The 14,169-nt window shown below is 53.1% G+C and overlaps 5 protein-coding genes across 5 annotated transcripts; 4 read left to right on the top strand and 1 right to left on the bottom strand.

Moving 5' to 3' along the window:
- Positions 1 to 682: 682 nt before the first annotated feature.
- On the top strand, positions 683 to 2,368 carry J4E78_000351 (uncharacterized protein; the record flags this gene model as incomplete). Its single annotated transcript, XM_049361016.1, has 1 exon — positions 683 to 2,368. The coding sequence occupies one exon, from the start codon at positions 683 to 685 to the stop codon at positions 2,366 to 2,368; it is 1,686 nt and encodes a 561-aa protein (XP_049226299.1).
- A 1,409-nt stretch (positions 2,369 to 3,777) lies between these two features.
- GDH1 (glutamate dehydrogenase (NADP(+)) gdh1) lies at positions 3,778 to 7,076 on the top strand (the record flags this gene model as incomplete). Its single annotated transcript, XM_049361015.1, has 3 exons — positions 3,778 to 4,121; positions 4,171 to 6,877; positions 6,930 to 7,076. The coding sequence occupies 3 exons, from the start codon at positions 3,778 to 3,780 to the stop codon at positions 7,074 to 7,076; spliced, it is 3,198 nt and encodes a 1,065-aa protein (XP_049226298.1).
- Positions 7,077 to 8,042: 966 nt separating this feature from the next.
- J4E78_000349 (uncharacterized protein) lies at positions 8,043 to 8,666 on the top strand (the record flags this gene model as incomplete). Its single annotated transcript, XM_049361014.1, has 3 exons — positions 8,043 to 8,070; positions 8,195 to 8,523; positions 8,586 to 8,666. 3 exons carry the CDS (start codon positions 8,043 to 8,045, stop codon positions 8,664 to 8,666), a joined length of 438 nt encoding a protein of 145 aa, XP_049226297.1.
- A 607-nt stretch (positions 8,667 to 9,273) lies between these two features.
- Positions 9,274 to 10,925, bottom strand: J4E78_000348 (uncharacterized protein; the record flags this gene model as incomplete). Its single annotated transcript, XM_049361013.1, has 3 exons — positions 9,274 to 10,108; positions 10,158 to 10,455; positions 10,538 to 10,925. 3 exons carry the CDS (start codon positions 10,923 to 10,925, stop codon positions 9,274 to 9,276), a joined length of 1,521 nt encoding a protein of 506 aa, XP_049226296.1.
- Positions 10,926 to 12,094: 1,169 nt separating this feature from the next.
- Positions 12,095 to 14,107, top strand: J4E78_000347 (uncharacterized protein; the record flags this gene model as incomplete). The annotated part of the gene is made up of 2 exons (XM_049361012.1): positions 12,095 to 13,531; positions 13,682 to 14,107. The coding sequence occupies 2 exons, from the start codon at positions 12,095 to 12,097 to the stop codon at positions 14,105 to 14,107; spliced, it is 1,863 nt and encodes a 620-aa protein (XP_049226295.1).
- Positions 14,108 to 14,169: the final 62 nt, after the last annotated feature.

The following is a 14,169-nucleotide window of genomic DNA, read 5'->3' as shown; positions in this document are numbered from 1 at the left end:
CCCTTCTGCAGTGCGCAACAGGCAGTCAATTCTATCTCTCCCATGATATATCTCGGGGTTTCATTACTACCTGGTCGACTGAGTGCATGGCTGACCAGATTGTTGTTGATTTTCATTCGATATCGAATCACTTTTCCCTCCAAGGATAGGACTCTTACGAACAGCAGAAGCGATACATTCGACCACACTGCTCGGTAATTAGGTGACAATACCGATACCGCAACCTGGATCTCCGCAGCACCTTCTAATGTCGTCGTGGCCGCGGTCATAGAACGTTCCTGCCAAAGTCTCTGTCCCACCCTCGCATGATTGGTCACGAATGCTAGCGTCATAATCTTCCTCCATACAGGTAGTGGGGACCCCCGCAACGTCATCGCGAACACAGAAAGTCAGCCCAGAAAATACTTCACATCACAAGACACTGCTGTAACAACCTCTCAAGTAATCTGGGGGTAATAGAAACCACCTTCAGAAAGCTGGGGGTAATCAATATCACTCTTGCATAAGGCGGGACACAACAGCGCCGCTAAGGAGTTTCCTGGGGGTAAGAGAAACTAAGTCTCGAACTGGAACCGCCTTAATCACGCCATCAAAATTCTACGGTTCGCACCGTTTCTTCCGCTTACCTCTTGGCTGACATCTGGGGCACCAATCGCAAATCCGGGGAACCTGCACTACCAAAATGGTCACGACAGACGAGTCAAGACACCTCCATGGGTTGGTTGACATGGGGAGCAACGGGATCCGCTTTTCGATCACCGACCTGGCGCCCGCGACGAGTAGGCTGTTGCCGACTGTGTACCTGGATCGGGCAGCAATTTCGCTGTACGACGCGCAGTACGAAAATGGCCAGGTTGTGCCGATACCAGAACCGACTATCAAGCAAGTGATCAAGTCACTATTGCGTTTCAAGGATACATGTGAAGATTTTGGAGTACCCGAGAAGCAGATTCAGATTGTAGCTACTGAAGCTACTCGGAAAGCCAGCAACTCTGAAGACTTCCAAAGCAAGATCAAGGATGCTACTGGCTGGACTGTACAACTCTTGTCGAAGGAAATGGAAGGCCGGATTGGAGCTTTCGGTGTAGCGAGCTCCTATCATAACCCGATTGGACTCATGATGGACCTTGGTGGAGGCTCTACACAGATCAATTGGATGATTCCGTCACAGCGCGGCCAAATCGACACATGCGAGAAAGGAAGCGCAAGCCTACCATACGGCGCGGCTGCCCTCGCGAAGAGGCTCGAAGAAGCAGGCTCTCCTGATAGCGATGCTTTCCGGACATTCGAAAGCCAAGTCATTGCGGAGCTTAAAGCTGCGGTACAATACATAGAGGTACCACAGCAGTTGCTTGACCGCTCACAGTCACCCGAAGGTCTCTCGCTTTACCTGTCTGGAGGCGGCTTCCGAGGCTGGGGTTTTGTACTCATGTCGGAGCATGCGATTCAGCCATATCCCATACCCATCATCAATGGGTTCCGGACGACCAAGGACGCGTTTCACGACACCCAGGCTGTACAAGCAGCGGTGCAAAGAGAGGATACACCCGACATCTTTCGGGTCTCGGCCCGCAGAGCAAGTCAGGTTCCAGCAGTTGCTTTCCTGGTGAACTGCCTGTCCAAAGCACTGCCGAGCATCAAAGATGTGTATTTCTGCCAAGGCGGTGTGAGGGAAGGCACGTACTTCTCAGAGATGTGGCTCACGCCCAGTCCGTTGTTCGAAACCACGATGAGATACGCTAAGCCATCGAGCGGGGAGTTTATGGCGATGTTGCAGGGAATCAGTACCCCTCCGCCAACGGCGTCTCATCAAGAACTGTTCAACTACGAGATGCAGAGAGCTTTTGGGCGTGCTATGTTTGCACACATGGGGCAAGTCAAGGACCTCCAAGCTGGAGCTGCGCTCCGAAGTACAACGACCGGTTTGTTCTCTTCTGCACATGGTTTGACACACGAAGACCGCGCGATACTTGCCATCTTCCTTTGCGAGCGCTACGGTGGCTACGGTTCTATCAGTCCAACAGAGCAGGACTTCTACCGCCGAATGCTGCAGCTCGTGCCAGAAGACTTGCGATGGTGGTGTATGTTACTTGGCCGCGTTGCTGCAGTTCTGGCCAGCGTTTATCCTGCGGGTCTGATACGAGAGAAGAGGGTGAAGATCACTTCCCAGTGGACAACGACGAAGAAAGAAAACGAGAAACTGTGTATCGATTTCAAGTTTACCAAGGAGCCGGACGAACTCGATGAAAGGCTTCATGCAGCGCTCAAAAAGGTGGAAAAGGCAGGGAAGAAGAAGAATTGGATAGGAGGACACGGCTACAAAGTGCTTCTGACGATCAACGGCAAGGAGTTTGGTGAGGATAACTGAGAATACCCAATGTTCTGAACCCTATTATGTGATTAGATAGTCTAGATGCCAGCTCGCACGAAAATAGCACTGTGGCGAGGATCGTGAAATCCAGACTTTGTAATCGCCATGGCACTGCAGCTGACACGAAGCATCGTGACATGGAGAGCGGTGTATTACGACGGCTTCACTGGTCGTGCAATGGCCATGGCTCGGAAGCGACGGGCATCGTGACCTGCTGTCCGCGGGCTGGATGACCCTTCGCCTCATGACCGACCACCGGAACTCCTGGAAGACGTGGCCTGTAACGCCCGGACTGGCAGCACGTGCAGCAGACAAGCCAGTCCCAGGAGGCCCCATCAGTCATGGAAACCGTTTGGAGACGGCGCCAAGGATCGTGAGTTCAATTCTGCAGGACGCGTAGGTGGGGATGCGAGGTGAGGAGGCACTAATGCGGCGGCCTTGACGGCGCTCCTCATTGCGCGCGCATATGGTGCAATAGCTCATGCAGTCAAGGCCAGGTTTCGGTCGGCGGATTGAGGAAAACTCTGATGCGGCTTTTTTGCAGGTCATGTTCTTGGAGCACTGCGAGCACCGGCTTGGTGGCCCCGTTTCTAATTACGTGAAGTTTGCCCAGGTGGGCGATGCGGTGCAGGCGCTAGCGGCTGCACATTCTGGGGAAGCTGGACTCGGCTTTCCACGGTTGAGTTCAGGTACGCCGCTGCCGAGCCTCCAACGACCATGAGACAAGACGTGAAAGGTTATAAAGATGACGGGGCCCGCCTTCGCTGCTGGGGCACTGACCGTACCCTCTTTGCAAGCCTCATTCTTGTCAACTATTCTTACTCCCGCATCTTATCTTGATATCGGCATACCAGGGTGTTACTGTCGCACCGCCAGGTACCTCGAAGATTGCAGCGTCGTACTAGCAGGGTCGCTGTCACTCACGTCTTGACTGGCATCGGATGCATTAGACGGGTATACGGACTACTGCACATCTACCTGTACACAAGCTGCCATCCCGATTCCCCAGGGCAGGATACAGAAGAGCGGTGGATCATCTGTCCAATTGCCTGTACCATCGTTATCCGAAGCGGTGATCGACGGCTGCGGCTCGTTGGTTGTACTAAAAGGTAAGCTAGCGTTCCTGCGTCATGGCAGTTACGATGCCCGAAATAGCGGTGCATCGTATTTCTCGGATGCCTTGAATCGTCGACTAACAAGCCCTTCTTTTAGTGTTTTGTGAGCTCAAGGCTTGGGTTTTGCCCCTCTATCATCAAGGGCCCCACTATTGCCCGATCGTCCAAACTTCGTGCGCTTTATCATCACGCCTGACGCGTCTCACCGAGCACGCAATTCAAATAGCATTGTCTCAATCGCTATAACAGCACCTTGCTGAACAGCCACACGATCAATTGCACACGCCCAGCATGGCTTCCACACCGATTGAAGCCGTCAATGGCCTCGCACCCCAGCACAAGCAGCTCGAGCAGCTCCTCCATACTCCAGACCGCCGCCCCTCACCTCTTCCCACACATTTGAGCGCCCCGGGCTCAGGAAGCTCGACACCTCGAACAATCCCACAGGAAGGCTCGGGCGGCTCCGGATATGTTGCACCCGTTTTCGAGGGCAAGGCCCAGCAGATGGAGGCCGTTATGGACGGCGTTGAGGAGAAGGGCTTCATGCCTCCAGAGCTCGTAGAGTCAGAAACCAAGTGGTTCTACAACGAGCTGGGCATTGACGACATGTACTTTGCCACCGAGACGGTAGAAGCGTAAGCATGACTGCGATTCTTGCGAGGACTGCGCTAACAGACGTTACAGTATCATCAGCCACATCCATTCGCTCTACGCCGCAAAGGTCGCCGCATACGCCAGAGATGACAAGCGCCTCGAGATCCGGCTCGACAAGGAAGCCGCTGATCACGCCGTATACATCGATACCAGCAGACCCGGTGTGTCCGTCATTGACGGTCCTCAGTACGAGCAGCGTCTGGGCAAGAAGTACCTGGCTGTATCCAAGCCTGGCCTCGCATACCGCGTAGAGAGCTTCCGCTCGGAGAGCCCGCTGCCTGGAAGCGACGACCAGCAACTGCGATGCTACTTCGTCTACCAGTGCGACTTTGTCGACCCCAACCCCAGCGAGACAGAGACCAACATTGAGAAGATTGGTGACAAGCGTTTCCTGCAGAAGGCGACTGAAAACACAAAGGTCATCTACCAGCAGATTCTCCAAGTCGCTGTAGAGCGTACTGGTCCCGTCATTGACCACTTCGACATCGAAGGCTCAAGAGACAAGCGCCTAGTCGTCGGCTTCAAGCGCGGAAGTGCATTGGGTCTTTTCAGTGCCTTGAGCGACTTGTACCATTACTACGGCCTGACCACCTCGCGAAAGTATGTCGAGCAGTTCTCCAACGGCTACACTGTCATGTCTCTCTACTTGCGCCCGCTTCCAGGAGCTGCCGGTGCCAAGCACCCACCGATTGAAGCCTCGATCCACCAGATCACCAAGGAGGTTTCATTGCTTTACTGTCTTCCGCAGAACAAATTTCAGACGCTCTTTGCTACGAGCAGACTGAGTCTACAAGAGACTATCTACGCACACTGCGTCTGGGTCTTCATTACCCACTTCCTCAACCGACTTGGAAGCGAATACACTGCTCTGTCGGCTATTCTGGACCCAGAGAACAGTGTACATGCCGAGTTGCTATCTAAGCTGAAGCGCCGGCTACGTGCCGAGACCTTTACCGCGGACTACATTTACGAGATCATCATGACCTACCCGGAACTGGTTCACACCTTGTATCTGCCATTTGCTAAGACTCACTACGTCCAGACTCGGGGTCAAGAGGATGACTTCCTACCAACTCTGAGTTATCTCCGCCTCCAGGTCGACAAGGTCCAAACAGATGCGGAACTGACCGACACCATTAACAAGGCTGTTGTCAACGACCACCACGAGATGGTGATGACTGCCTTCCGTGTCTTCAACCAGTCAGTGCTGAAGACCAACTTCTACACTCCCACCAAGGTCGCCATCAGCTTCCGCCTAAATCCCAACTTCCTACCCTCCACAGAATACCCCCAGCCGCTGTACGGAATGTTCCTCGTCATTGGCTCCGAGTTCCGTGGTTTCCATCTTCGCTTCCGCGACATTGCCCGCGGTGGTATTCGTATCGTCAAATCCAGGAGTCAGGAAGCATACTCCATCAACGCGCGCTCCATGTTTGACGAGAACTACAACCTCGCAAACACGCAGCAACGTAAGAACAAGGACATCCCAGAGGGTGGCTCCAAGGGTGTCGTTCTTCTTGACTTCAAGCACCAGGATAAGGCCCGGGGCGCTTTTGAGAAGTACATTGACAGTATTCTCGATTTACTCCTGCCTCCTACCAGTCCTGGTATCAAGGATCCTATTGTCGATCTCCATGGCAAGGAGGAGATTCTGTTCATGGGTCCCGACGAGAACACTGCTGATCTCGTCGACTGGGCTACTGAGCACGCGCGTGCTCGTGGTGCGCCATGGTGGAAGTCTTTCTTCACTGGAAAGAGCCCCAAGTTGGGTGGTATCCCTCACGACCGATACGGCATGACAACTCTGTCTGTCCGCGAGTACGTCCTAGGTATCTACCGCAAGCTTAACCTCGACCCCAGCAAGGTTCGCAAGCTGCAGACAGGTGGACCCGATGGTGATCTTGGCTCGAACGAGATTCTGCTCAGTAACGAGAAGTACGTTGCTATCGTTGACGGCTCTGGTGTCTTGGTCGACAACAACGGAATCAACCACGAGGAGCTGGTACGTCTAGCCAGGGAGCGCAAGATGATCAACCACTTCGATGCTTCGAAGCTTTCGTCAGAAGGCTACCGTATCCTGGTTGACGATACCAATAAGCGACTGCCGAACGGAGACCTCGTGTACAACGGCACAACCTTCCGAAACACGTTCCATCTTCGCAGTGACATGCACTACGACTCCTTTGTTCCATGTGGTGGCCGACCTGAGTCTATCGATCTGTCAACCGCCAACAAGCTCATTGTCGACGGCAAGTCGGTGATCCCTTACATTGTGGAAGGTGCGAACCTGTTCATCACCCAAGACGCTAAGCTCCGCCTCGAGAAGGCTGGCTGCATTCTATACAAGGATGCTTCAGCTAACAAGGGTGGTGTTACTTCTTCCTCGCTCGAGGTCCTTGCATCGCTAGCATTCGACGACGAGAGCTTCCTTAAGCATATGTGCGTCGGTGAAGATGGCCAGGCACCGGAGTTCTACAACAACTACGTTCGGGAAGTGCAGAAGACTATCCAGAACAACGCGCGTCTTGAGTTCGAGGCCATTTGGAGGGAACACCAGGAGACTGGTCAGCCTCGCAGCATTCTCAGCGACACCCTCAGTACCGCGATTACAAAGCTCGATGAGGAGTTACAGAACACCGAGCTGTGGAAGGACGTTAAGTTCCGGGAGTCGATTCTCAAGGAGGCGTTGCCAAACATCCTACTCGAGAAGATCGGCCTCGATAAGATTATCAAGAGGGTAAGTCACAACCAATACTGCGCAGTTGAAGCATAAACTAACAAGCATACAGGTACCCGACAACTATCTACGTGCTATTTTCGGAAGCTATCTCGCCAGCCGCTTCGTTTACGAGTACGGTGTATCAGCCAGTCAATTCTCTTTCTTCGACTTCATGAGCAAGCGCATGGCAAAGGGTAGCAACTCAGCAACTCGCTAGAAGGCTATTCTGAGTATTGGGCATGAGCGTCAGAGCTCGCACGGCGTTTGGGCAAGGGATCAAAAGTTATCTGAGGTTTAAACATATGCCCCGACCATGGACATGGGCGGCGCTTAGGGATCCCATAGAATGGGTGCTGACACGGGCGGCTATTTAGCTGTACGAACGAATGATAGATGAATACAAGTGCTTCAATTCATTGACCTACTACAAAAATGTCCAAACACGCGTTCATGCCGGTAACCTTTTTCTCGCGGTCGCGACAGACCATCATGGTAATATGGTAGCCCCGGAGAGAGAGAGAGCGGTGTGTTGCGAAGTAGGCAGGCACACACCTCAAGCAGCAACAGGCTGCGAATCCGACTAGACCCTTTCAAAGCCCAACAGCCTGATCGGGAAGCTCCCATATGATACGAGCTGGTTTAGCGGATCGCTCATTGGCCCAGCTGACCTTGCCATGTGTTGTTGTGATGAGACACGTCCTCCGTCTCGCTTGAGAGTTTAAAGTGCGAGCTTCCCCCGCCCGTTTTGACCTCGACCCTCCCACTTTCTACAACACCAATCTTGTCGCGTCCGCACACCACACCCGGGATACTGTCGCCGATAGCTGTAAGTAAGTCGCCTCTTTCCTTTCCTTCCGTTTCTGTATTTATGAAGCGCAAATATATGTGCGATCGCCTGCTTTTTTGCGCTTCCACGAGCCACGTCGGCGGCATGGCAGCAGGACTTCGCGCGCGTTTTGCACAACGCGCTCTTTCTGCCTTCTTCTTGTGTACATCGTGGTCGCCTGTATCACTTCCATGCGTTCCTACATTTCTGAAAGGATAGCTTCTTGGGAAGCTTCGCATCTCGCGCACTGCTTCCAAATTACGCGGCACGCGTACTAATCTGTCATGCAGCTTCGACTCACCACTCCACGCACTACAAAAACACTGGAAACTACTCGAAACCTTCAGACCAAGCAAGATGGCCGCTACTACACGCGCGAGAACTGGTAAGCCTTCCCCTTTTGCCCACAAGCTCGGCACACGCATACAGCCCTGCACTGCCCCAACCACGCCTCCATACGCGAAAACCTCTTCCCAACCAAGCAGCAAAACACTAACCTCTTCCCAAAGGTAACTCCAAGCCCCGTCTCGTCCAGCAAATCGAAAACGCTGTCGCGCCCACAAAACGCAGCACGACCACCAAAGCCAACACGTCCAAGCCCCGCACCAGCAAAGTAGCCTCTGGCCGCGTCACCAAGCCCAAAGCTGCCACTACCACGACCACTACTAAGAAGACGACTACGACCAAGCCCAAGGCCGCTGCTGCACCAAAGAAGACAACTGGGCCCAACGTCAAGACGGTCAAGAAGCCGAGGACCAAGACGGAGAAGGTTGTTGATAAGGTTGTTGGAAAGGCCGAGAAGATTGTTGGTGATGTGGAGGGTAAGCCAGGAAAGAAGGTAAATCATCCCCCGTATCTTTTAATCAGAGACACGTCAGCTAATTCTCCTCTTCTTTTCAGGCCGCAGGCACCGCCAAAGCACGAGGCACAGACTCGACGACCAAGCGCGCCGCACCGCGGACTCGGGGCGTAAAGGCTTAAGAAGAAGAAGCTCCTCGTGCGTTTTGCTGTGTACAACCTGCTCGGAGCGTAGGCATCGGTCCCTCTGTTGTGCACCCGCTTTGCTTGCGCCATGGCACGCTAGCATGTCCAGCACGAAGAGGACAGGGTGTATTGGTATCGCCTCTGTTTCGCTCATTTCCTACGAGTCACGATGAGCCCGTTTCTTTTCTTTCGTTTCCTCTCCTGTTGCTGTTCGGAAAGTGTATGATAAGATACCCAGGCGTTTTTGACACGACTTGTTAATTAGACAATGAGGATTGGCACTACACATTGTTTTCCAGAGACTGAGGATGATCTTGGGCTCCTGTGATATTGAGAGATGTCATGTTTGCTTCACGATAAGACGACGTGATGCTGACAGAAAGCTAAAGAATAGATGCAGGTATGTCCAGAAGACTACATGGAATTAACAGTAGGGTGGTGTATCTTGACGGGTATACTAGACAACGACAGTACATCGCAAAGCACTAAGCTAAGCAGACTAAGCAGAGCAAGAGAGCGACATGCAAATCGGAGAAACGCGAACGCTCATACATCGTCAACCTCCAATGCTTCCTGCACTCAGTTCCCCATCCGCACTCTCACCCTATCTGAAGACGACCTTAATCTCCTTAGCCGGCTGCAACACAATATCCGCATGCATCCCCGGATCCGCCCCACCCATCTTGTTCTCCACCGTCTGAAACCTCTGGAACAATCTGACAAGCGTATACCCCATCTCGGTAAGCGCAAACTGCTGGCCGATACAGATCCTAGGCCCGCCGTTGAACGGGACATATGTCCACGTCTTCGGGTTCCAGTTGTCCCATCGATCAGGCGCGAAGACCGAGGGCGGAGGGAAGGAAGCAGACGTGGGTGGGTACAAGTCTTCGCGGCGCTGCATGACGAGGGTTGAGTAGCCGATTGGTGTGCCGGCGAGGATGCCGATGGGTTGCGTGCCGTCGGGCCCGCCGCCTACGGGAAGCGTGGTGTCTTTGAGCGCGAGACGGATGTTGTATGGGACGACCGGGTAGAGACGGAGGGTTTCGTTCAGGATATGTTGGAGGTATTTCATGTTCTTCAGGTCTTCGTAGGTGGGCTGGCGCTCTGGACCGACTGTCTGGAGAATCTCCTGGCGTAGCTTGGCGAGTATGGTTGGGTCAATGGATAGGTGGTAGATTACCCAGGTTAGGGTGCACGCGGTTGTGTCGCGGCCTGCTAGGAGGACGGAGACGAGTTGGTCGCGGAGCATGTCTCGGTCGCGTGTGTATCCTGCGATCGCGTGGAGGAATGTGTAGCCTTCGTCATGGTTTGTCTTCTTCTCGAGTTCTTCTGGGGAGAGTGCGAGGGCGCGGTCGATGAAGGGGTTGACGAAGTCGTTGATGATCTTGATGGAGTCGTAGAAGCCCAAGTACTTGCGGGGGATAAGCCAGTTTAAAGGTCTACGTGGTGTTAGTAACAAGCTTGATGTGCTCAAGTAAGTCTACGTACCCAATCTTAGACACAAAGCTCTGTATACGCTGAGCGTTGTAGAAAGCATCTGCGAAGACGGTCTGTGGCTCGTCAAGACTGCCTACACTCTGACCCAGGAGAAAGTGTGTAGCGGCATCCAGAGTGTACCTGAACATCATATCAAGCGTATCGATCTCCTCACTCTCGGCGATCTTGGACATGAGGATTTGGGTGTGCTGTTCGAAGATGTCGATGTCGCTGAGGCGGTCCTTGACGAATTGCGGGCGGATCAGCTGGCGTGAGTTGTGCCATAGTTGCCCGTCGGTAGTGAAGATACCTATGCGAAAGTCAGTAACCGTCCATTCATTTGGTCTGATGCGGCGTAGTTGCCCTAGGACCCCACTCTCTGGTGTACGTACCGTTGCCCAAGAAGGTGTGCCAGTCTTTCCTGAACTGCTCTCCCTTGCCGTAGTCCTTGAATTGTGTCGCAAGAATAGCCTTGATATTCTCGGGGTCTGCGGTCAGAACCACGCGCTCGCCAACGCCAGCCTCAATTGTGTATCGTCCTGGACCGCACCACTTGTTGAACATGGCAACCCATAGCTCGTACGACTTGTCTTTGAGAGCATGGGTGACAACTTCGTATGCCATGTCAACGCCATACGGGAAGTATGTCTTTCGGACTGGCGCTCGAGCGCCCAGCTTGCGGATTCGCGCATCGGTGTTGATCTGCTGGACAAGCCTGTAGCCGATGTACAGGACAACTGCGGCGCCGAGGAGATAGGGAGTCGAGAAATAGTTCGTCATGTCCGTGAGCTCGGTCGCGATTCGCGACTATGCGTCTAAGACGGATGGCGCTTCGCAGGGTATTAGCACCGCATATATGGTGGCATTCACATGGAAGAGAATGCGCTATGAACGCCGAGTGGACTACCGGCGGGTAATCGACCTACCCTAAAGTTCTGGGATCGACAAGAAAGCCGAGTTTTGACAGCTGCCTGGAGACGTGAAGAGCATTGGCGCCGCAATGCTAAACTTTCTTCATAGCACACGAGCTTGCTGCCTCCCGTCGTGGTGCAATCAGAGCGTCGTGTGCTCTTGGGACACCTCGGCTTGACATCTGAAAGCCCCCCGTGCCGCAAGACTCGCAATTTTCGACGTAAAGGGAGCAATGCTAAGGGCTCGCGTAGCTGTCGTGCGCTCATGCGCATCCCTGATGCCCTGCAAAAGCGGGGAAGGGCGATCGAGATAGCTGGACCATGTGGGGATGGTGGTAGCATCGTGGCCGCTCGGACGAATTCTGGAAGACTTGGGGTTCCGACCACCATGCTGTTGTCATAATGGACTGCATACAAAGCAGAAGACAGTATGTTCGTGACTGGCGAAGATTCAGTTCGTTGCTTGCGGGAAAACATGCGACGCGTATACCTCCTGTCATCTTGCCGCTGATCGCCCAATTTGCCGAGTCGGCTGCATCTTCCCGTAATCATCAACCCGGAGGCAACCCCAGAGGATCATGCGATGTGGAGGGCGTGGCTCAGGTGGCACATTACAGCTGCTTGGAGCTCAAGTCGGAGCTGATAAAGTTTCGTTCAAGAAGAGGCTGACAGCTGAACGCCCGCACGTCATCGTACCTTTTGCTCAAGTCCACGGTTTGCCCCACTTCAGGGTTAGCTCGCATTTGTCGAACTCTCCAGTCAAGGACCGCGATACTACCACAAGGTTACCACTTGCTTATCTCAGATCAAGTCTGTATACTCTATTGGCATCGATATATCATCAACTGTTGCAACTGCCGGGAATACCGCAGGAGCTTACGCTTCGAGAAACCATTCGGAGCATCCGGATCGGGCCTACATAGGTATAATGCCTTGCGCCAGTTTTCGCTCTTATACATAGATTACGATCCACCCGTCTCTTCTCTCCTATTCAACGATCTTTTGATTCTCCCAATCTTGATCTGATCTCTTTGCATCATGAAGCCTCATACATGTACTACACTATCTCTTCTCATATCCTTAGTAGCAGCCATTTGGCCTGTACCTATCTCCCACGAATATGGCGATGCTGTTCTTTTCATTAGAGAAGATGTACCATTCTACTGGTATGAACCTGGCGCAAGAAATGTAGGCTCAATCATGGATCAGATCCCTCTTCTCTTCGGGTTCAATTCTAATCAAGTTCCATACGCACAGGACAGCAGCAACCTGAAATTGCGCACGCAATACACAGGACCGGTGCCTAGCGACAGATCCGAAACAGCTACCCAGGAAGGCATCACCAGCGACGACATTGTTGTTTACGCCATCAATTCTACATGGGCAACACTCTTCCAAACCAACTTTTACCCATGGAAGTTTCACCCTAGAGACTGGGATGAGCCGTCTCCAAGCCAGTCGAATACGTCATACATCTCTCGCATCGACGTCAAAGTGCTCAAAACCGCCGGCCCTAATGTTACCAAGCCACTTGCTGGGGAGGTTGACGAATCCTATAGTCTAACCTTGACAAAAGAGGGGGTTGCAAGCATCAGCGCAAACACCAGCGTAGGGATAGCAAGAGGCTTGACAACATTCTCTCAACTCTTCTATGCGCACTCCGATCAGCAGCATGTATACACCCCCTTGGCACCCGTGCAAATCACCGACGGTCCAAAATTCCAACACCGCGGCATCAACCTCGATGTGTCACGTAACTACTTCTCCACGGCGGACATCAAACGCCAGATCGACGCTGCCGCCTACAACAAGATGAACCGCTTCCACCTTCACGTGACAGACAGCCAGTCCTGGCCCTTGGAGATCCCCTCTATGCCCGAGCTATCCGCCAAGGGAGCATACCGACCCGATCTAGTCTACACAGCCGACGACTTCGCAATGATACAACGCTACGCTGCGATCCAAGGCGTGGAAATGATCACCGAAATCGACATGCCAGGCCACACCTCAAGCATCCACTACAGTATGCCAGAGCTAATAGCTGCGTTCGGCATCCAGCCAGACTGGAACACATACGCCGCCTCTCCACCCTCTGGAACATTGAAACTGAACTCGCCCGCTGTCTACGATTTCCTGGAGAAGCTTTTCGATGATGTACTACCTAGAGTGTCTCCGTACTCGACGTACTTCCACACCGGTGGCGACGAAGTAAATAAAAACGCGTATTTGTTTGATGACACGGTCAAGAGCAATGATTCGGCGATCCTGCAACCGCTCATGCAGAAGTTTGTCGATCGGAACCATGACCAGGTACGCGCCATGGGACTTACACCTGTGGTGTGGGAAGAGATGCTGCTGGAATGGAACCTAACGCTCGGTTCCGATGTACTCGTGCAATCGTGGCAGAGCGACGAAGCAGTTGCACAGATTGTGTCAAAGGGACATAAAGCCATAGTTGGGAACTACAACTACTGGGTGAGTTGAAACTCCTCCTCTCCTCTTCCATCGTCTCTTCCATCGTCTCTTCCATCGTCTCTTCCATCGTCTCTTCCATCGTCTCTTCCATCGTCTCTTCCATCGTCTCTTCCAGGCGACATTTTGCGTGTACTGACAACCACCTAATAGTACCTCGACTGCGGTAAAGGCCAATGGCTAAACTTCGACCCCTCCGTTAGCGCGCAATACTACCCCTACCAAGACTACTGCGCCCCCTTCCACAACTGGCGTCTCATCTACTCGTACGACCCGTTACACGGTGTCCCTGCCGAGAACCAGCATCTTGTTATCGGCGGCGAAGCGCACATGTGGGCCGAACAGACCGATCCCGTTAATGTCGATAGGATGATTTGGCCGCGTGCTGCTGCTGCGGCGGAGGTGTTGTGGTCGGGTGCCAAGGACGAGATGGGTCAGAACAGGAGTCAAATTGATGCGGCGCCTCGGTTGAGTGAGATGAGAGAAAGGTTGGTGGCCAAGGGGATTGGGGCGGAGCCGATTCAGATGCCGTATTGTACTATGGAGGGGAATGTATGTTCATTGGGTAATCTTGGTTAAGGTATGATGTGGGGTGTGGAATCGTGGAGTGAGTATAGTAGTGGGTAGATATTGAGAACGTC

Source organism: Alternaria triticimaculans, assembly GCF_023758025.1.
Source record: "Alternaria triticimaculans strain BMP 0046 chromosome Unknown scaffold_1, whole genome shotgun sequence".
NCBI lineage: Eukaryota > Fungi > Ascomycota > Dothideomycetes > Pleosporales > Pleosporaceae > Alternaria > Alternaria triticimaculans.
This window is presented reverse-complemented; position numbering and strand designations above follow the sequence as displayed.